Raw genomic sequence first — 24,428 nt, 5'->3', positions numbered from 1 at the left:
GGTGCTGTCCAGAAAAGTGCAAAGGCATTCAGCATTAGTATGGTTACAGCCTCAACTCCTTCCCTGAATTCGGTCTGGGCTTGGGCTCCTGACCTGTGCTGATAGTCCTAAAGAACACTGGAAACTCTTGCTTCCCCTTTCCAGAGATGGGGAAGTCCCAGCTCCCACTGTGAGAATGTCGTCTGTCCCGACATTTCTGGGTGGGGGAGGGGTGTTGGGTAGTGACCTGTGAGACGATCCGTCGATTTTAAAAGAATATATTTGTGGGGTGCCTGGGTGGCTCAGTCGTTAAGTGTCTGCCTTCAGCTCGGGTCATGATCCCAGGGTCCTGGGATCGAGCCCCCATCAGGCTCCCTGCTCAGCAGGAAGCCTGCTTCTCCCTCTCCCAGTCCCCCTGCTTGTGTTCCCTCTCTTGCTATGTCACTCTCTGTCAAATTAATAAATAAAATCTTTAAAAAGAAAAAAAAAGAATACGTTTGTAAAATTACTGCATCCACTCTTGATCACATCCTTTCAGCAAAGTTTTCAGAGAAAATAAGCAATCTATTAACACCCAACAGAGAGTGAGAATAGATGCTTGGTATAGAGCATTACCGTGTATGTATGTTGTGTGTCCCCCATATGGATTCATAGTGGCCATCAACAGAAGTGAATTAATCTTGTTCTTATGACTTTTTTAATTTTAGATTTAGATAATGAAACCTTCCAAATTTACCAACCACAGCTAACGGTTGCCAGAAAACTCTTATCCCAGGTGTGTGCTATAGCAGACAGTGGCAGCCAGAGCCTAGACCTCGGCCACTTCAGCAAAGTGGACTTTATCATCATTGTCCCAAGATCGGAGGTTCTGGTCCAGCAAACTCTTCAACGGATTCGACAATCAGGTGAGACTGAACTTTCAAAGAAGATCCTATGGCGATCCAGCCTTAGATTCCCTCTGCCTCTTGCTTTTGCTTAATCCAAATGTTTACAGGACAGTTCCATCCTTTTTTACAGTAATACAAAATCAGAAGAACACTTTAAACATTATTTCAAATTTATCTGTAAGTTTTCCCTCAAAGTACTCTGACCATTTTCCCTCCTACGTCAAGGGTAAATCAATGTGCACGTTGCCTGATACTGTTAAGTCTGTGTGTAATTTGTAGACTAGAAACTGGTCGTTCATTTATGAAGAGAAATTTTTTCAAGTCAGGGATAGCCCTGCATAGGGTGATGGGGTGTGTGCCACCTGAGCTCCTTATATGGCTTGGATAGGTCCCATTCTCATAGGTGGCTTCTTAGATATTTAGCACACTATCAGCACATTTTCAAACTAGAAACCAGATCACCATCCCTCATGTGAACAATGATAACACCTCCTTAGAAAAATACGAAGTTATGGGCACCTGGGTGGCTCAGTGGGTTGAGAATCCAACTTTTGATTTCAGCTCAGATCTTGATCTCAGGGTTGTGAGTTCAAACCCTGCTTTGGGCTCCACGCTGGGCAGGGAGCCTAGTTAAAAAAAATACAAAGTTAGAATTTCTCCTAATGACTTTCTAGAATGAGTATGGAAGAAAAAACATTTTTCCCAGAAAATGGAAAAAGGTAGGGAGCAAAAATTTTAGAAGTCTTTGGTAAATAATGTCCTTTCCAAACATAAAATTTGCCTAGAATTAGAAGATGCAATAAATAATTCAGAAAACTGGGACAGCTGAAAACGTTTGCATTTGTAAGCTAGGTTTGAGAAGGAAATTACAAATGTCAAGTTGCTTCTGAGTACCTTAGCTGAAACACACACACACACACACACACACACACAGGTTTTAACTGGAGGATAAATCTTTTTGCCACAGTAAAAATTTTTATTTTCGGGGCGCCTGGGTGGCTCAGTCGTTAGGCGTCTGCCTTCGGCTCAGGTCATGATCCCAGGGTCCTGGGATCGAGCCCCACATCAGGCTCCCTGCTCCGCGGGAAGCCTGCTTCTCCCTCTCCCACTCCCCCTGCTTGTGTTCCCTCTCTTGCTGTCTCTCTCTCTCTCAGAGGGAGAAGCAGGCTTCCCGCCAAGCAGGGTGCCTGACACGGGGCTCAATCCCAGGACCCTGGGATCATGACCTGAGCCGAAAGCAGACGCCTAACGACTGAGCCACCCAGGCGCCCCTAAATAAAAAATCTTTTTTTAAAAAAAAATTTATTTTCAATATATTTGAAAACAAATAAGAGCTTAAAATATAATTTATATGTAAAAAAATGTAGTTTATATGTTTCATACCTATGATACAGTGCTCCTTAAACTTTAGTACACATATAAATCACATGGGGATCTTGTTAAAATTTTAGCAGGTTCCTCTTAGTGGGCCTGGGCGAGCTCATTTCTTTTTTTATTAATTGAGGTATAATTGACATATAACTTTGTATTAGTTTCAGGTGTATAGCATAATGATTTGATAATTGTATATATTGTGAAATGATCACCACAATAAGCCTGGCTGACATCTGTTACCATACACAGTTGCAGAATTTTTTTTCTTTTTCATTTCTTGTGATGAGGACTTTTAAGATTTACTCTCTAAGCACCTTTCTAGTATGCAATGCAGTATTGTTAAATATAGTCACCATACTGTACCTTACATCCCCAGGACTTATTTATTTTATAGCCGAAGTTTGTACCTTTTGAACATCTTCACCCATTCCCCACTACCTACTCCAGCAACCATCAATCTCCTCTCTGTATCTGTGAGCTGCTTTTTTGTTGTTGTTTTTTAGATACCACATGTAAGTGAGATCCTATGGTATTTGTCTTTCTCTGTCTGACTTATTTCAGATTCTGCGTTTCTAACAACCTCCCAGGGGATGCCAATGCTATTGGTGGGAGGACCACACTTTGAGTAGCACACTCTAAAAGAAATCTTCCATTGTTAGTTCCATGGGCCAAATGAGCTGAGAGACAATAGATTTTTCCCTCTTTGCATGTGACTGACACATGTAGTCTTTCCATACCTTCTCGAGACCCCAGTGCCTGCGAAACAGTGCAATATTTTTGTAGCTCTAAATATTTTGTAGCCTCTAAAATTCTGAATGACTTACAAAATGACCTATTATAATAAGTTATATATATAATAATATTATAAGTATTGACTTATAGATGATTAGCCAGAGAAAGTCAGATGCCTTCTCTTCAGAGCTCACCAGAGTGAGTTCTAGGCTTTCTCAGCTACTGGCCATTTCTGCATTTCTCTTTGCTCCCATTGTGGGAAATGGATAGGTTATACTTGTACCAAACACACACCAGATTTTTTTTATGGATTTTTCACTTCCTTACCATGGAGGGAGTGCCTTCTCTTATAGGTGTTTTATTTCTACCAATTGGCCTTTGTGGCCTTCCTGAGTTTGTGATCTGATATCTGAAATCATGCTTGAGCAAACACATCATAACACCTGTTTCAAGTGGTGAAATCATCCATGATCAGCAGTTGTGCTCTCTGCAGAGCCTTTTCCTGAAATAACCTCTTGGTGACCTATACTTTCACCTTTCTTAATAAATGCAAGACCCTAAATAAAACCCTGCATTTTTGACAGATGAAGAAATTGTATAGGTCCTTCTTTTGTCCTTCTCACTGCCCTTTTTTCTAAAGTGAGAACTGTAAGATTATAACTCCTCAGAAAGATACCAGAATTTGACCAATGACATAAGCTTGGAATCCAGAAAAAATCAATGTTAAAGACAAATTTGGAAAATTCAAGGCAAAGCATATCTTAAAAATTATTCACATCTGGCTTTGACATACATACTGAATTTTATGCTGCAAAAGCAATCACTTCTATGTATTTAAAAATAACTTTGTTCATTTTATTATAAAAAAAATTAGTTGCATTCTTTATTTTAAAAAATAGAAGAACCAAAGTAGGAAAATTTAAACATTTATAATACCACTATTCAAGGATAACCACAAATGTTAACAAATGACTTAATACCTAGCAGGCTTCTTCTCTGCCTGTGTCTGTTTTTTCACCTGACATTATAGTTTGCACATTTTTCTATATCATTAAAAGTTTTTGTAAGCATCATTTTTAATAAATATGTAGTATTCCATATCATAATGGCACCAGAACTTATTTGCTTTAATATTTAAACACCTTCATATTCTTGGAACACGTAACAATTGATAGTAGAAGAGCAAGCACATTTAAGGTGTAAAGAGAAATTGTCCACAGCAGAATAGTAAGCAGACATTATCCACGAATGGAACTCAACATCAGAGCTATGCAAGTAGGAAGGATTCTCAAGAAATCATCTGATTCAGTTTCCTTCTATTTTACCATGTTACTCTATAGGAGAGCTTCATTTGCCTAAGGTCACAGAGAGCAGTGTCTTGGGGACAAGCACTGCTTTTTCATTTCTGCATGCCTTGTGCCTCATTTGTGGCTCTCTCTAGCCAGGTGCAAGGAGGTGCTCAACTAATGTTTGAATGAAGAGCAGGAGGGAGGAAGGGGGCGGGATAGAGGGGAAACCAGTGTCCAAGTGCTCTGCTTTCTGGTTCTATTTGCCTTTCCCTAAAGGAAGCGTTTCGGCAGCTAGTTGGCCAGGAAAAGCACCTGGCAGGGAGAAGTAGCCAGGGCATGCAGAAAGGCCACATCCTTGGCAGCCGTTGTGTAGCTGAAAGAAAAGGTGAAAACAGAAACCATCACGTTGTGCAGACTCAGCTCTAAGGCAAAGGATGTGATACCTCAGCTCACATTCTAATTAAGGAAGGGAGGCAGAGAGGAAAAAAAGAAAAGAAAAAGAAAACATTATGGAAAGAATTTGAAGGTTTAAAAGTGAAGTGAAAGGGATTGAACATTTTTAAGTTTGCCCAAAATGGATTTGTAACTGCTGGAATGATCAATGGAGAAGCAGCATAAGGAATTTTTAGACTACAGGAAATACTTCCGTTTTAATGTCATTTTTAACACCTTTTATGTGGTAGTGTAATTCTTTTAATTCTAAGGAGACCCCAAATTCTATAAATTGGAACACTAGGGTAGCAGTGTGATCAAAATGCAAGCCACTTTCAATTCAAGGTGGTTGAGGTGACAAAAGGAGGTATTAGTGATTGTCCATATTTTCCACCTTTTTTAAATGGTGTCTGTGGGGGTCCCCAGTGAGTGGGAGCAGATTGGACAGTTTCTGGTCTTCCTTGTTTTATCATGCTCAGGGAAGTGACACAAATCTGATGCCTCAGCACATGCCTGATTATATAAGAAACAGAAATATTTCTGTCTGCTGATATGTGGGTAGCTTTTTCTATCCATATAGAAGTAAAGAGGTTTTAAGGAAGTGGGAGAGATTAGGAGGAGAAGTGAAGAGATAGTGGAAGGCATTTTCACTTTCTAAAATAGATTTTCTTGGTCTCATCAACCTCATACCACCTTGTCAGTCACCTAAAATTTTAATAGAAAAAAACTATTTAGGGGCGCCTGGGTGGCTCAGTCAGTTGAGCAGCTGCCTTCGGCTCAGGTCATGATCCCAGGGTCCTGGGATCGAGCCCCGCATCGGGCTCCCTGCTCCGCGGGAAGCCTGCTTCTCCCTCTGCCACTCCCCCTGCTTGTGTTCCCTCTCTCGCTGTGTCTCTCTCTGTCAAATAAATAAAATCTTAAAAAAAAAAACAAAAAACTATTTATTGGGCAGTGACAGGCAGCAGGGAACAGGATCCCAGAGAAGAAAGTACTAGGAAGCTACTCTCCTGAGGTGGAACAGGGGAACACTAGAGATTCATTTGTACAAACACAACAAGTACCTAAAGGTAACATTCTTAAAATCAATTTCCAACCACGTAGTTAGCTGCCTGGTGCCCATCCCTGGTATGCAGATGTTGGTATTTGGCTCCCAGCCTCTGCATCCCAACCTGTCATCATCTAGAGGTGCTGCCTATCCATCCAATATCCTAGCTTCTCAGGACCTTAAGCTCAGGGTCCTAGCTTCTCACCCATCCATACTCTTCTGCAACCGCCTGCTCCATAATCATATCCCAGACCCTGCTGGATCCCGGAATCATCCATTCCAATATCCCCAATGCCAGACCACAGACTTTCTTCCTACATACTCGCAGTGTTGGGCACTATGGGGAAAGAAAGTCAACCCTTCCAGCTGATGCCATCGTAAACTCTTTTTCAGCTCTCTAGTTGGATTTCTCCCATTCCCCATAGTGGCTGGCTACTATAGACTCTGTTTCATCAAAACTTAAGTCTTCATCCTTCTCTCTTAGCAAACGACCATGCCATGGACTTCTCCCCTTCCCCACCCCCAAAAGAAGAAAACGTCAGATAACAACTTCCTGCTTCCAAATCTAAGAACCTAATTGCATACACACTACCTTTTCCCCTTCCCTCCTGATCAGGGAAAGAGCTCTATGTAAGCCTGACTCTCCCACCTTCTCATTCTCATGGATCTCACACTATTGATTATCTCGTAACTTCCTTCCTGGGGCTCATTTCATCCATTTAAACCTGCCCCCACTCTCTCAAAGATGAAACAAGACTCTGTTAATCCTACCTAACCCTCCAGCTCACCCTTCTCTGGTTAACTGCCAAACTTACTGAGAGAGTGGTCTATTGTTAGCTTGTTTCCTCAGCTTCCACTCTCTCCTCAACACTCCTCAACACCCATCAGCCTCCACTTCCCACCCCCACCCTTTTAGGATTCTCACCACTGTTACCAATGACCTTTGCAAGCCTTATCTGAACTTTTTTTTTTTTATAAACAATTTGAGGAAACCATTTATTTTTATTTATTTTTTTTAAAGATTTTATCCATTTATTTGAGAGAGAGAGAATGAGAGACAGAGAGCAGGAGAGGGAGGAGGGTCAGAGGGAGAAGCAGACTTCCTGCTGAGCAGAGAGCCCAATGTGGGACTCGATCCTGGGACTCCAGGACCATGACCTGAGCCGAAGGCAGTCGCTTAACCAACTGAGCCACCCAGGCGCCCTCAAGCCTTATCTGAACTCTTGATAGCACAGGTGACCTCCATCACTTCCTTTAAACACTGCAGTTCCTTTGGCTTCCAAGACACATTCTTACCCAGCTTTTCTTCCACACCCTCATGCACCCAAGTAGCCCCTGCAGTGCATCAACCCCAGGGCACTCAAAGCCCTGTTGTGGCTATGAGTTTGTTAGTGCTCTTTCTCCACAACTAGAAAGTAAAATAGTCAGGGAACATCTCTGTCTATGGATGGCACAGCAGACACTTAATAAATATTTGTCAAACTGAATTTTTGTAATGTTTTGTTGAATTGAATTTTAAGTTAAAATCTATTTTAAAAGGAACCCATCGAGGGCACCTGGGTGGCTCAGTCGTTAAGCGTCTGCCTTCGGCTCAGGTCATGATCCCAGGGTGCTGGGATCGAGTCCCACATCGGGCTCCCTGCTCGGCAGGAAGCCTGCTTCTCGCTCTCCCACTCCCCCTGCTTGTGTTCCTGCTCTCGCTATCTCTCTCTCTGTCAAATAAATAAATAAAATCTTTAAAAAATAAATAAATAAAAATAAAAATAAAAGGAACCCATTGAAGCAGTATTTGAGATTTGGTAGTCCTCTGGCAAAAACAAATTTGGTTATTAAAACCGTATTTCATATAATGATTAATTATTGAACATTACTAATTACATTGAAACTAATGATGTACTACTATATGTTGGCTAATTCAATTTAAATAAAAAATGGAAAAAAAAACCCCGTATTTCAGAAATCTACTTTGGCTATAAGTAAAGGCCTTCAATGTGTGTGTATTGGGTGTGTCTGTCAGTCACACAGGGCTCTGAAGTAGTATCTATGTGTTCAGGACACTGTTCTTAATGCAGGTCTAGTGCTGCTTTCTTCCTTCACCCAAATAAACTACACAGTAGTATAGATTCACACAAGTCTGCACCAAACCCAGATTAAAGAATTCCCTCCGGGAGGAGGACAGAAGGGAACCAGCTGGGCCACCAAGAGACAAAGGAACCCAGTGCAGTGAGCACTGAAAACAATCAGTGGGGATTTTAACCAGCTATTTCAAGGTTATTTATCTGCTGAAAAGAGATTGCCAGGGTGAAGGAATGCCCATTGTTATCATAATACTTAAAGACTCAGCATGCTCTAATGATTTAATATTTTCTTGATTTTCATATTCTTTTAAGCAGTACAACCATTTTTGCATACCAGAACTTTGGAGAAATTAATTCCATCCAAAGAGAAGATGAACAGTTAAAACTGAGAGTAGTTTTATTTTTCTTTGAGATATCTTCTTGATGAGAAGAGCAAGAAATAAAAATTAGAAATAAAAAATTTAGATATAAAATTCTGTGTTAAAAAACATCAAGGGATAAGAACATACAAGCCAGGGGCGCCTGGGTGGCTCAGTTGGTTAAGCGTCTGCCTTCAGCTCAGGTTATGATCCCGGGGTCCTGGGATCGAGCCCCACTTCAGGGAGCCTGCTCCTCCCTCTCCCTCTGCGCCTCCCCACCGCTCGGGTGCTCTCTCTCTCTCTCAAATAAATAAATAAAATCTTTTAAAGAAAGGAAGGGGGGGAGGGAGGGAGGAAGGAAGGAAGGAAGGAAGGAAGGAAGGAAGAAAGAAAAAAAGAATGTACAAGCCAGATGCATTGTTCTCTCCAAACAAACAGCAGCATAGTGGGGCATTGGTTTGATTACTGGGTCATCTTTAACGATACCTAGATGTTTCAGATTTCCCTGATCATTATCAGTCTGATGTGATATTCAGGCTGATTAGCTACTTCTAGTAATGGATGCTGGCCACTCATTCAGACTTTCCATCTTTGTGGAAAGCTGTTTGACATTGGTGCTTATAAGGTATTATGGACTTGGTGTATATGTTCTTTTTTTTAAATTTTTTATTAACATATAATGTATTATTTGTTTCAGGGGTACAGGTCTGTGATTCATCAGTCTTACACAATTCACAGTGCTCACCATAGCTCATACCCTCCCCAGTGTCCATCACCCAGCCACCCCATCCCTCCCACCCCCCCTCCACTCCAGCAACCCTCAGTTTGTTTCCCAAGATTAAGAGTCTCTTATGGTTTGTGTCCCTCTCTGGCTTCATCTTATTTCATATTTCCCTCCCTTCCCCTCTGATCCTCTGTCTTGTTCCTCATATCAGTGAGATCATATAATACTTGTCTTTCTCTGATTGACTTATTTCCCTTAGCATAATACCCTCTAGTTCTATCCACATCATTGCAAATGGCAAGATTTCATTTTTTTGATGGCTGCATAATATTCCATTGTGTGTGTGTGTGTGTGTGTGTGTGTGTGTGTGTATACACACCACATCTTCTTTATCCATTCATCTGTTGATGGACATCTAGGCTCTTTCCATAGTTTGGCTATTGTGGACATTGCTGCTATAAACAGTGGGGTGCACGTGCCCCTTCGGATCCCTACATTTGTATCTTTGGGGTAAATACACAATAGTGCAATTGCTGGATCATAGGGTAGCTCTATTTTCAACTTTTTGAGGATCCTGCATACTGTTTTCCAGAGTGGCTGCACCAGCTTGCATTCCCACCAACAGTGTAGGAGGGTTCCCCTTTCTCTGCATCCCCACCAATATCTGTCATTTCCTGACTTGTTAATTTTAGCCATTCTGACTGGTGTGAGGTGGTATCTGATTGAGGTTTTGATTTATATTTCCCTGATGCCGAGTGATGTTGAGCACTTTTTCATGTGTCTGTTGGCCATTTGGATGTCTTCTTTGGAGAAATGTGTGTTCATGTCTTCTGCCCATTTCTTGATTGGATTCTTTGTTCTTTGGGTGTTGAGTTTGATAAGTTCTTTATAGATTTTGGATACTAGCCCTTTATCTGATATGTCATTTGCAAATATCTTCTCCCATTCTGTCGGTTGTCTTTTGGTTTTGTTGACTCTTTCCTTTGCTGTGCAGAAGCTTTTTATCTTGATGAAGTCCCAATAGTTCATTTTGCCTTTGCTTCCCTTGCCTTTGGGGATGTTTCTAGGAAGAAGTTGCTGCGGCTGAGGTCGAAGAGGTTGCTGCCTGTGTTCTCCTCAAGGATTTTGATGGATTCCTGTCTCACATTTAAGTCTTTCATCCATTTTGAGTCTATTTTTGTGTGTGGTGTAAGGAAATGGTCCAGTTTCATTCTTCTGCATGTGGCTGTCCAATTTTCCCATGGTGTGTATGTTCTTGGTTTTATTCTCCTTCAAGACCCTCGGATGGTAGAAAAATTGCTGCTTCCCCTTTAAAGGTTTTAGAATAATGGCCTCAGAAGACATGATGTTGTTTTCTCTTTAATCCCATCGAGGAGACTACAGGATAGTGCTCAAGTTTTCCTTAAGCACATCTGGATCCTATAGCCTTCAGTAAAGAGAAGGGGGTGCAAATGGCGACAATCAGGCTGCTTGAAGTCCTTGGTCATCCAAGAAGTTTCTTCTCCAGGGATGTGTCAACTTGGTTATTTCCATGGGAGATGTTCACGACTGAGGCACGGCCTCTGGTGCCCCCCAACTTCAGATTAATCACCCTTAGGGAACACAGGGCTTCCCAACCACCACTGGCTCTGTTCTAGAACTTAGTGAGTTGCAAAATAAGAGTTACTGATGCCTTCTAACTTCTCATTCATGTTAAGAGTAAGGTTTATTGGGCGCCTGGGTGGCTCAGTTGGTTAAGCGACTGCCTTCGGCTCAGGTCATGATCCTGGAGTCCCGGGATCGAGTCCCGCATTGGGCTCCCTGCTCGGCAGGGAGTCTGCTTCTCCCTCTGACCCTCCCCCCTCTCATGTGCTCTCTCTCATTCTCTCTCTCTCTCTCAAATAAATAAATAAAATCTTTAAAAAAAAAAAAGTAAGGTTTATTATTTAAGCAGACATGACCCTGAATCTCTCAGGGCTACTACCATCAGTACCCCAGGTGGGCCCTATATAACTGTGATAAAGAAATTATCAAGAAGACAGAAAGGGACCTTTCTCAGACCAGCCTTTTCTTAGCACTTCCGACCATTTTCAGATTCCACACCCCTGTGCATGTTTTTGAAAAACAAAACAAAATATGAAGGGTAAACCAGGAGCTAGTGAAAAATTATTTATATTAGGTAGAAGAGATACAGATGAGATGAGTATAACTTTCAATCCTTATAGATGAATCATGAATTAAAAATTAAGTTAAAATGGGAAAAAACTTAATATTGAATGCAAACAGAAATAAATGAACTTAACTTCATATCCTAACTTCATGTCAAATTAATAACATAGTCACACACCAAAAAGAATTAATTGAAGTATTTTTTTAAATATTTTATTTATTTATTTGACAGAGAATGACACTGAGAGAGGGAACACAAGCAGGGGGCATGGGAGAGGGAGAAGCAGGCTTCCCGCTGAGCAGGGAGCCCGATGCTGAGCTCGATCCCAGGACCCTGGGATCATGACCTGAGCCGAAGACAGATGCTTAACCGACTGAGCCACCCAGGTGCCCCTAATTCAAGTATTTTTAACACAGTTTTCTTATTGTACACTCTCAATGTGATGTATCCTAAGAGCACAAAAAATTGAAAATGAATTTTGAATTTTAACCCATATATTGTTGAGAGTGGTGTTGATAATTTTAAAACTATCTTATGTATATCACAGGGTAGAGCAAATGAGTAAACATTTTAATGTTGTTGAGCACCAGGGTTCTCACATGAAAGAAGGGAGCCTCAAATATGGCATGGGGAAAAGGAATATTCCTTTTAGATTTAAATTGGATTTAAGTATGAACTCATAATTTAAAAAAAAATTAAAAATGTTTCCTAACTCTGTGCACTGAAAGGTCTTAAAAATAGTGACATCTCAGGGATGCCTGGGTGGCTGTCAGTTAAGCATCTGCCCTTTGACTCAGGTCATGATCCCAGGGTCCTGGGATCAAGTCCCTCATCGGGCTCCTTGCTCAGGGGGGAGCCTGCTTCTCCCTCTGCCTGCCACTCCCCTTGCTTGTGCTCTCTCTCTCTCTGTCAAATAAATAAATACAATCTTTAAAAAAAATAGTGACATCTCAGTATCAGTATGTACGCTTACCATCTAATAGATCTTGGCTTATAAATACCATTCTCCACTGTCTCAGCTCTGAGGTGGGAACAGTCTGGAATCTTGTGAGAAAGTACTCCAAGATTGATGGGGACATTTCAAAAGGACATAGCAGCCTGTTCAAAGGGGCTTTTACTAGCCAAATTTGGTTATTTTGAGTATCAAAAGGAATGATGCTAATGGATTGTAACCTATTGAATTTTTTTTTAAAAAATCCATGAGTCCTTAGGTAATACTAAAAAAACAAAAAAACAAAACAAAGGGGCAGGAGATGTGAGGGGTTGGGGGCAAACCCTTCCTTACAAAAGAGTACCAGCTAATAAATGTAGAAAAATATATAGAATTAGAAAATCTCTATTTTGCATTACCAATGGAATTACTAATTATGACCAGTATCATCAAGAGATACTAAAATCATTACATAGGGGCACCTGGGTGGCTCTGACCGACCAAAATCAAGAGCATCTGACTCTTGATTTGGGCTCAGGTCATGATCTCAGGGTCCTGGAATCCAGGCACACCTCAGACTCTGGGCTCAGTGGGGAGTCTGTTTGAGGATTCTCTGTCTCCCTCTTCCTCCGCCTCTCCCCCCACATGTATGCACGTTCTCGGTCTCTCAAATAAATAAATCTTTAAAAAATAAATAAAATTATTAAGTAAAATGTCATATGGGAAAAAATATGCACACAGTCTCAAAATGTCATCCCACATGTTAAAAATTACACAAAGGAAAATGTATTTTTACAATGGAGAGATTTGCCAGTAGGCGCTACCATAACCAAATAATCAAACTTTGCCCTCTCCAATTATAGGACAGATTGACATTATGAGCAAAGGGAAGTACACAATGTCACCTATGAGGTGTCATTGCCAAAAATGTTTAACCTGAGTTCTAATCACAAGGACACTCCCAGACAAATTCAGATTATATGGCATTCTACAAAACAACCTGCATTTAAAAAAACATCAATGAATGGGACGCCTGGGTGGCTCAGTTGGTTAAGCGGCTGCCTTCGGCCCAGGTCATGATCCCAGGGTCCTGGGATCGAGTCCCACATTGGGCTCCTTGCTCAGCAGGGAACCTGCTTCTCCCTCTCTCTCCCTCTGCTTGTGCTCTCTCTGTCAAATAAATAAAATCTTTAAAAAAAAAAAATCAATGAAAAGACCAAAAAGAAAAAAAAGGTAGGGGGGCTCTTTTAATTATGAATAAAGAAACATGGCAACCAAGTGCAATGCATAATTCTTGATTAGATCCTAGATCGAAAAAGAAAAAGAAAAAACACAACCCTGGGACAATTAGTGAAACTCAAATGGGGGTTGGTATTAGAGAATATTATATCAGTGTTAGTTTAATTCCTAGGAGATAATAAAGTTATGTAGGAAACTGCCTTTGCTTTACTTATTAAATACATATTGAACTATTTAGGGGTGAATATTATGATATGTTATTACCAAATTATTCAGCAATAACAGTAACGATAATAATAAAAAGTAATAAAGAGAAAAAGCAAATGCAACAAAATATTAACAACTGGTGAATCTAATTGAAGGGTATTGCACTGGTCTTTTCTATAGTATTCAAAATAGAAAATGAGGGGAAAATAGTCGCTTTTCATTGATGATATGCCCATCAGATAGAATTTAGTATAGTTATTAATGTTTTCAAATAGTTTCTAAACCATGGATATTTGCATTCTTCCCTTTTAAGAAATTTTAAATATTGAATGAATCAAATTTATAAAATTTATAAAAGATATTATAAATCACAATATAACAAACATTTATGTACCTATTAAAATAAGGAACACTGGACTCTTATTTCCCTCCCTGATGTTAATGTTTTTCTTCTTTCAAAGGTAACCATTATTCTGAATTTTCTGTTTATTATTTCCTTGTTTTATTTATAGTTTTGCTAACTCCTAAACATTATATATTAATCTATATTATATTAATTATATTAATATATAAACAATATAACTCCTAAACAATATATTGCTAAATTTCAAATCCTTTAGACCTTTTGTAAATGGAATCTATGCATGTGTCTGAAATTTACTTTTTACACTCAACGTTACATCCGTGAGATTGATCCTGTTGATATGTGTAACTGTAATTCATTCATTTTACTGCTTTTTAGTAATCACACATTAAAAAAAATCAGTTTATTACTGATAGACATTTGGGTTGTTTCTAGTTTTTTACTTTTTCAAATAGTGCTGGTACACAAAAAGAAGAGTTTTTCTGAAAGTAGAATTGTTGCGGCATATATTATATACATTTTAAATTTTACCAAATAATGCTAAATTTTTTTCCAAAGTGGTTATGTTTACACTCCCATCAGCAATGTATGTGTTTCAGTTGCAAATATTTGTTATGGTCATGCTTCTTTAATTTCTTTTTTACTTTAAAATAATTTTAGATCTACAAAAAAAGTCACAAAAACTGTACAAGAAATACATTAATGAAATTAATGCCACTTATAATAGCATCAAAAAGAATGAAATTCCTAGGAACATATTTGACAAAATAAGTGTAAAACTTAGAAAATATTGTTGAAAGAAATTAAAACCTAAATAAATGAAAGGCATCCTATGTTTATGAATTGGAAGGCATTGTTAAGATGGCAATTTTCATTAAATGGGTCTACAGATTCAGTGCATTCCCTGTCAAAAGCCCAGATGGCTTCTTTGCAGAAATTAACAAGCTGACCCTAAAATTCATACAGTACAAAGCTGCAGTAATCAAGACATTGTGATACTGGCATAAAGATAGACATATAAATCAATGGGATAGAATTGAGAGAGTCCAGAAATAAATCCTATTTGTGGTCAACTGAATTTTGACCAGCATGCCAAGACCATTCAATGGGGAAAGAATCTTTTCAACAAATGGTGGGGGGCAACTGGATATCCATATGCAAAAGAAGAAATTTGCACTCCCACCTCACAAACAAAAAGTAACTCAAAATGAGTCAAAAACTTAAATATAAGAGCTAAAACTAAAAATTCTTAGAAGAAACCATGGGTGAAAATCTCCATGACTTTGGACTAAACAATGATTTCTTATATTTGACTCCAAAACACAAACAATAAAAAAATAAACTGGACACAATCAAAATTTAAAACATTTGTGTTTCAAAGGACACCATCAAGAAAGTGAAAGGGAAAGCCCAGAATGGGAAAAATTATTTTTTTAAGATTTTATTTATTTATTTGAGAGACAGAGATAGAGAGCAGGAGCATGGGGAGAGAACAAGAGGGAGAAGCAGACTTCCCGCTGAGCAAGGAGCCCCACATGGGTGGGACTTGATCTCAGGACTCTGGGATCATGACCTGAGTGGAAGGTAGATGCTTAACTGACTGAGCCACCCAAACACCCCTATTTTTTTATTTTTAAAAAGTATTTAAATTCCAGTAAGTTAACATACAGTATAATAATAGTTTCAGGTATACAATATAGTAATTCAACACTTCCATACATCACCCAGTGTTCATCAGGATAAGTGCACTCCTTAATCACCTATTTAACCCATCTCCCCAACCACCTCCCTTCTGGTAACCATCAGTTTGTTCTCTATAGTAAAGAGTCTGTTTCTTGGTTTGTCTCTCTTTTCTTTTTCCTTTGCTCATTTGTTTCTTAAATTCCACATATGAGTGAAATCATATGGTATTTGTCTTTGACTTATTTTGCTCAGCATAATACTCCCTAGGTTCACCCATGTCATTGCAAATGGCAAGATTTCATTCTTTTTTATGGCTGGATAATATTCCATTGTATATATATACCACATTTTCTTTATCCATTCATCAGTCAGTGGACATCTGGGCTGCTTCCATAATTTGGCTATTGTAGATAATGCTGCTATAAACATCAGGGTGCATGTATCCCTTTAAATTCATATTTTTGTATTCTTTAGATAAAACCCTGGTAGTGCAATTGCTAGATTGTAGGGTCGCTCAATTTTTAACTTTTTGAGGAATCTCCATACTGTTGTCCACAGTGACTGTTCCAGCTTGCATTCCCACCAACAGTGCAAGAGGGTTCCCCTTTCTCCACATCCTCACTAACACCTGTTGTTTTTGTGTTGGTAATGTTAGCCATTCTGACAGGTGTGAGGTGATATCTCATTGTAGTTTTGTTTTTTTTTTTAAGATTTTATTTATTTATTTATTTGAGAGAGAGAGCCAAAGCAGGGAGAGTGACCGAGGGAGAAGCAGGCTCCCCACTGAGCAGGGAGCCAGACATGGGCTTGATCCCAGGACCCTGGGCTCATGACCTGAGCTGAAGGTAGATGCTTAACTGACTGAGCCACCCAGGCACCCCTCATGGTAGTTTTGATTTGCATTTTCCAGATGATGAATGATATAATGAGCATCTTTTCTGTTGGCCATCTGGATGTCTTCTTTGGAGAAATATCTGTTCACATGTTCTGCCCATTTTTAAATTGGATTATTCATTTTTGGGAGTGTTGAGTTTTAAAAGTTCTTTATATATTTTGGATACTAACCCTTAATCAGATAGGTCATTTGCAGATATCTTTGAAAATGGGAGAAATTCTTTGCAAATCATGTATCTGAGAAGGAACATATATCCACACCATTTAAAGTCCTATTACCACTCAATAATAAAAAGACAAATAGCCTAATTAGGTTACGGGTATAAAGGATCTGAAGAAGCATTTATCCAAAGAAAATATATGGATGACCAGTGAGCACATGAAAAGGTGCTCCACATTATTAACCAAAGGAGACATGAAAATCAAAACCACAATGAGATACTACTTCACATGCACTAGAATGGCTATAATAAAAGAGAGACAATAACAAGTGTTGTTGAATATGTAGAGAGATTGGAACCTCATACACTGCTGGTGGTAATGTAAATGGCATAGCCACTTTAGAAACAGTCTAGCATTTTCTCAAATGGTTAAACAATGAATTACCATGTAATAAAACAATTCCAATGCTAGATATGAAATGAGAGAGAAGTGAAAACATATGTTCACATATAAACCTGTATGCAAAAGTTTATAGCAGTATTACTCATAATAGCTAAAAAGTGGGAAGAGTCCAACTGTCCATTATGTCCATGGTGAATGGGTATATAAAATGTGATAATCCATACAATGGAATATTATTCAGCAATAAGAAGAAATAAAGTATTGATGCATGCTACATGGGTGAAACTTGAAAACATTACTCCAAGTGAAAGAAGCCAGTCATGAACCATGAGAGACAATGGACTCTCAAAAACAAACTGAGGGTTCTAGAGGGGAGGGGGGTGGGAGGATGGGTTAGCCTGGTGATGGGTATTAAAGAGGACACGTTCTGAATGGAGCACTGGGTGTTATGCACAAACAATGAATCATGGAACACTACATCAAAAACTAATGATGTAATGTATGGTGATTAACATAACAATAAAAAAGTCAAAAAAAAAAAAGAAGAAAGAAAGAAGCCAGTCATACACGATCATATATTGTTGTGATTCCATTTATATTAGATGTTTAGAATAAGTGAATCTATAGAGAAAATAGATTGGTAGTTGCCTAGGGCTGGGGGACTCAAGGGGGAATTGAGGGATGATGGTTAAAGGTATGGGCTTTCATTTGGAGGCCATGAAAATACTCTAAAATTGATTGTAATGATTGTACAACTCTGTGAATATACTAAAGCTATTGAAATATATATTACAAATGAGCAAATTGTATGGGAACTATATCTTAGTAAATTTGTCAAAAAATAGTAGAGAGTTCACATATACTCTTCACCACCTTCACTTAAAGTTGACAACTTACATAACTATAGTACAATTATCAAAACAGGAAATCAATCTTGGAACAATACTATTAACTAAAGACCTCACCAGTTTTCCCTTAATGTCTTTTTCTGTTTCAGGATCCAATCCAGGATCCCACATTACATGCAATTATTGTGTTCTCTTAGTCTCCTACAAATGTGACATTTCTTCAGTCTTTCATTGTTTTGCATAACCTTAACACTTTTTGGCAAATACTAGTCAGTTGTTTTGTATAAAATCTCTCAATTTGGGAATGTGTGATGGTCTCTCACAATTAGATTGAGGATATTTGTATTTGTCAAGAAGACCACAAAAGTGATATTGTGTCCTTCTCAGTGCATGGTATCAGGGGAACATGATGTCGGTATGCCTTATTATTGGTGATGTTAACTTTGATCACTTGATTAAGGTGGTATCTGCCAGGTTTCTCCATTGTAATATTATTGTGTTCCTCTTGGTAGTTGATAAAAATATAGGGAGAATACTCTGACATTATACTAACATACCTTCAATCATGAATTTTAGCGTCTATCAGTGGATTTTGCCTGCTGCTTATTGTGTTATTTGCATAATGATAACTTTGTATTTCTATCATTTTTCCTATACTTATTAGTGGAAATTCATTAATTGAATTCTTCTGTAAGGAGGAGCTCTTTCTACTCCTTTATTTATATCAGCATGGATTCGTGAACATTTATTTTATTCTATAGGTCATTTCCAACTATCATTACTTATTTTGCTCTCAAGTTTTCTACTTTGGCCATTGGAAGCCCTTTTGGGTAGACTTTTTTGTCTTTTTTTTAAGACTATTTTTTTTAGAGCAGCTTTCACAGCCAAATTGAAGGGAAGGTATGGAGATTTCCCATAATCTCCTTGCCCCCACATATGCATAGCCTCTCCCATTATCAACATTCCCCACCAGAGTGGTCCATTTGTTATAATTAATGAGTCTTCATTGTTTGTGTTCCTTTAATATGTCACTATCCCTTTTTAAAAATATTTTATTTATTTATTTGAGAGAGACAGAGATAGTGAGAGAGAGCATGAGTGGGAAGGAGGGGGAGAAGCAGACTCCCCACTGAGCAGGGAGCCCGACGCGGGACTTGATCCCAGGACCCTGGGACCATGACCTGAGCCGAAGGCAGACGCTTAACGACTGATCCACCCAGGCGCCCCTCACTATCCCTTTTTATGTACTTCCTTATTTTCTGGAACCACAGACATTCCAAAGTTATTTTTAATTTCCCTACCCCAAACCTTGAGTTAAGCTCTTCTCTAAGGAACTCTGATTCCTTTTGTTGAAGAATGCTATTTAGAAACCAAAATCTGGGGTGCCTGGGTGGCTCAGTTAGTTAAGCATCTACCTTCAACTCAGGTCATGATCCCGGAGTCCTGGGATCGAGCCTCATGTCAGGCTCCCTGCTCAGTGGGGAATCTGCTTATCTGTCTCCCTCTGCACCTCCCCTTTGCTTGTGCTCTTTCTCTCTGTCAAATAAATGAATAAAATCTTAAGAAAAAAAAAAAGGAAAGAAAGAAAGAAACCAAAATCAAGGCTAAGTGTGCTTATCGTTACTGGAGTGTCATTGTTCCTGGGATCACTCCGTAGACAGAGGTAGGAAATAAATGTATGTTTATTAACCTATGCGTGCATGCACACACACACATACACACACACACACTCCTCTTTATTTCTGTATCTATCTATATATCTGTATTTAAAAATATGAGTTGGTACTGATGTATGAACACCACAAAGTTAATTTAATCTTTCCCCTTTATTTGTAAATTCTTTCTATGACAGGGGAAAACCTAGTTCTCCTTATCTATAATATATTCACTTCTTTGATTTTTTTCTAGCAGTTATGCAATTGCTAACCCATACCCCTGTGACAAGCAGATTTGCTAACTGAAGTTCTTTAGTACAACTTTTTTGTCTTTAGCAGTTGAGTATCCAGCCAAAACACTGATTTACTTTACTTACATTTGTTCTTTTCATCCTCATCCCCTTCAGTGTGGTTACGTTAGGTTTCCTTTGTTATTGTTTGGCTTCCATTTTGCCTACCTCTGCATCTTCTGCCCTGATCCTTGGTTGATTTCTTTTGTTTATTGCTATGGTTCTAAGAGCCAAAGCTATGCAAAATGGTATATTTGGAGAAGTGTCTGTCCCCACTGATACCTACCCCATTCCCATTCTCTCCTTTCTACCACTTTTCCACCCACTCACCTGTAGGTTATTAATCTCTTTAGTTTCTGGTCTTTCTTTTGCAGAAATGAGGAGACACATATGGATTTTTTTTCCCATCAACTTCTTTCTTACAATTATATGGTTTTAAAATTTTTAACTAATTCGATATGGTTCCCTTTTGTTGTGGTTTTAATTTGTATTTTTCTTATTATTAATGAAGTTGAACATCTCTTCATATTTTGAATAGCCTTTGGGTTTTTTTTTTTTTAAAGGTTTTATTTATTTATTTGACAGAGAGAGAGATAGCGAGAGAGGGAACACAAGCAGGGGGAGTGGGAGAGGGAGAAGCAGGCTTCCCGCCGAGCAGGGAGCCCGACGCGGGGCTCGATCCCAGGACCCTGGGATCATGACCTGAGCCCAAGGCAGACGCTTAACGACTGAGCCACCCAGGCGCCCTAGCCTTTGGGTTTTTTATTTTAGGAAATGTCTATTAAGCTTTTTTTTGCTCATTTTCTCTTGGGTGTGTAGGAGTAATTTATGTGTTCTGAATACAAATCCTTCATTAGTAATACTTGTTATGGATTTAGGAGGCTTGTCATTTTATTTGTAATGTCTTTGTTGAAGAGAAGTTCTTAAGTTTAATTTATCTATCCTCTGGACTTTTGTGCTTAAGAAATCCTCTATGAGTTCATACAGTTATTCTATATTGTTGTGTAAAATGTTCAGTTTTGTCTTCTACATTTAAGTTTTTAATCCACCTGATTTTATGTATTTATTCATTTTGGGGTAAGGTAAGATCCAACATAATTTCTTGATTCTTCACCAGTTATTAAAGTTACCACTGATCTGCAATGCAAGATTTATCATTAACCAAGTTTCCATATGTATGGGGTTCTCTTTCTGTGGTCTACCCCTCTGCCAAAACCACTTTGTCTTAGTAATACAGCTCTATAATTCTTAGTCTCTGGAAAGGCAAATCTGTCCTACCTTTTCTACTTTAAGACTGTCTTGACTATTCTTGGTCCTTTGCTCTGCTATATACATTTTTAAAACAATTTTTCAAGGTAAAAAAAAAAACTGCTAGAATTTTTATTGGAATTACATTGTGTCTCTAGATAAATTTGAGGAGAATTTATTTTTAACTATATTTTATGATATAGCTCTATTTAGGTCTTCTTTAATGTCATTAATAGTTTCATCATTTTCTCTATAGAGATCTTATACACCTTTATTCCTAGATACTTAATATTTTTATGTTATTGCCAATGTTTTTTTAAAAATATATACTTCTTAACTGTTTGCAGCTAGTGTATAGAAATGCAGTTAATTTTTATAAATTGATATTGATTCTATCAACTTAACCAAATTTTTATATTTGATTTATCTGTGGATTGTTTTGCATTTTCTACACAGACATACTATTAATAAATAATGATAGTTTTGTTTCTTATTTTACAGTTAGAAGTGAAAAATATCAGGATATACAATTACAAAATGCTAGGTAGCACAATATGCATAGGAAAAGACACAGGAAGGAATGCACAGAAATGTTCACAGTCGCTTATTTTGAGTTAAAGAATTATGGATAAATTTTTCTTTTTAATATATCTCTATACTTTCCAGTTTTTCCAAGATGAGTATCTATCACTTTCATAACCAGGAAAGAAACAAAACTTAAAAATAAAAGCAAGTCTAAAACAAACTTTAAAGGTAAGAATTACCTACTAAAAATGCCCAGTTAGAAATTAAAAAATCAAGTACCTATGATGTGCCTGCTCCCCACCCAAATTCACCACTGCAGAGCCAGATGGTTGCATAGTTATGGACCAATACACATGTTATATCTAAGAGAACAACCTCTTAGATTCATGGAACTTTGCTTTCCATTAGGGCATGTATGAAATTGACCTGTCAAAGGTCTTTATTCATTTGTTTTAAAATGTAGTCAACTCTTAATTATCCATAAGAAATATTTTTATTCCTTATGAATTATTTATGATCTTTTCATAGTAAGTTACCATTAACTTGCACTGCTTATTTCCTATGGATAAACTTAGGAAATATAGACTTACTTTCAACTGGCACTCTTCTCCCTATTATACAGATTAAGGAAACAGAAACCCCCAGAGATTAAGTAGGTTCTCTCTCTGTTTCTCTGTTCACCTCCTCTATCACCTCCTCCCATAGTACGTACTTGCCTCCCATCATGACACTTGTCAAAATTATCCATCTTCTCCATCAAAAGCTTCATGAGGTTAAGACCTTTGTCCTGCTCTCCTGTGCATCCCCATGACTAGCACAATACCTGACATAGTACCTGATACATAATGGAAGCTCAATAAACCACTATGGAATACTGAATGCATTTTACAAGCAATTCACTTTCAGAAAAATAAGAATACCTGCCACATTAAATGTTTGATTGCTTTCAGGTATAGTCACAATAACATTTGACTACATTTGGGTGGAAATTGAAAACAATGTCTGGGTAAAGTCTTCTCGTGAAAAATGTTTGAAAGCAAAATGACCTTTCTGTTCACCTTTTCTTGCATAATGAATTTTTCATATGGTAAAACATTCTTCCTATTTTCTTTTATACCATTTAGAGCTATTACTAGTACAGCATCTAGATGTTAATTGCATGTCGTTGTTAATTGAGCTGATTTTATCTGAAAAGAAAAGCTAGATAAACAAAACTAAGTCAACATAATTTTATAAAATCTCTTAATTTAACTTGTTTCTTTTTAATTTTAATTTTTTTTCACATAGTTGTGGCTGGTGGGTTTGGCTGATATTAGATGTTGAATAGATACCCTCTAGCCCTAGGAGCCCAGGCTGATCCTCAAGGTCCCCATGACATATCTAACCCCGAAATTAGCCTTCTGGCTCCTTCTCCTTCTTAGAGGGCTGTGGGCTTGAGTCACAGGCTCTCACCTCAGTGGGGGCTAGTCCTTCCCCCCATGCAGCTAAAGGCCTGGAAGAGGGGGTTGCCCTTGGTTTGGGTTTTTTTCCCGTGAGCTTCATTGAGATATAATTGCCATATAACATTGTGTAAGTTTAAAGTGTACAATGTACACCTTGATGATTTGATACTTGTATATATTGTGAAATATTTATCACAATAAGGTTAGTTGACACATCCTTCACCTCACATAATTATCATTTTGTCTCTTCATTTGGAAGGAGGATTTTATGTTTTAACTGATTATCCCAACAACACCTTCATGTGCCTCAAACTTTTTAGATGTTTGAATGTAGAAGTAATTATATTATAGACAGAGGTAACGATACCGTACTGAGATTTCCATTTCTGATATTTTGATATAGTAATCTTGGGTAATTTGGTTCATTTTATCAATTTGGTACATAATCCAACATCCATTGAGGACTGCCATACTCTAGATACTATGCGAAACTGTCACTATATAAAATGAGTAAAATATTACCTAAAAAAGCTCACAGTCTAGTTACGGCATATATGGACATCTTATGTTATTTTCCTTTTTCTTCTATATGTTTTGTTGCTGAATTTGGGGGTAAAGAAGGCTTGTGTGATTCTATTAATCAGGTCAAGGGCTATAATCTGAGTGGCCTATGGTCCCTGTCATAGCAACACGTCAACGTAAATAGAATTTAATTAGACAGAAGCCTCATACATTCGACCGCTTCTACTTAACGTAGCAGATCATTTGTTCCCTGTTGCCCTTTGTGTGAGGTGTAGGAGGTGGGGTGGGGGGTTCTAAAGGAAAAGAAATCTGGTATTTCCTCATCAAAATTGGGGTGGGGAATATGCAAAAGGAAAAATATCTGCTCTGTAAACCTATACATAAGGCTACTACCCAGTATATCAGTTGACATTGAACTTCAGTTTATTTCATTTATATATGTACATGAAAAGATAAACTCTTTTTTTCTTCTTGGCAGGTGTCCTTGTAGACTTGGGTCTGGAGGAAAATGGGACAGCTTATCAGAGAGCAGAGAAATATGTTGTTCGTCTAGACAATGAGATTCAGACCAAGTTTGAAGTTTTTATGAGAAGGGTAAAACAGAACCCGTACACACTGTTTGTGCTGGTTCATGACAACTCCCATGTGGAACTAACGAGGTGATTGCTTCAGAGTGAGCAAATACAGTGTTTCTTCTAGCACAGCAATGATTTTATCATAAATTCCTGAAAAGCCCAGAGACCCTAAAACTTGGCCTCATCTTATTGGTAACTTATTCCTACTCCTTCCCTGTGCTCTCAACTTTTCCTACCAATTTAGTGTTGATTTCATTTTAACTATATTGTGAATGAATTTAGAAATCTTTGTTAAAGGGGCACCTGGGTGGCACAGTGGGTTAAATGGCTGACTCATGGTTTCGGCTCAGATCGTGATCTTAGGGCCATGATCTCAGGGTCATGATCTCAAGG

The 24,428-nt window shown here is 38.3% G+C and overlaps 1 protein-coding gene across 1 annotated transcript in view; it reads left to right on the top strand.

Moving 5' to 3' along the window:
• Positions 1 to 24,428, top strand: part of GREB1L (GREB1 like retinoic acid receptor coactivator) — a 130,209-nt gene that overhangs the window by 57,400 nt on the left and 48,381 nt on the right. The window contains exons 13-14 of the mRNA XM_021686242.1: positions 687 to 884; positions 23,939 to 24,119. Coding sequence (XP_021541917.1) covers positions 687 to 884; positions 23,939 to 24,119 — 379 coding nt within the window. The remainder of the gene's footprint in view (positions 1 to 686; positions 885 to 23,938; positions 24,120 to 24,428) is intronic.

The sequence above is a fragment of the Neomonachus schauinslandi genome, chromosome 14 (assembly GCF_002201575.2).
Source record: "Neomonachus schauinslandi chromosome 14, ASM220157v2, whole genome shotgun sequence".
NCBI classification, from domain to species: domain Eukaryota; kingdom Metazoa; phylum Chordata; class Mammalia; order Carnivora; family Phocidae; genus Neomonachus; species Neomonachus schauinslandi.
Note: the sequence above shows the minus strand (reverse complement) of the source record. Positions and strands in the feature narration are given on the sequence as shown.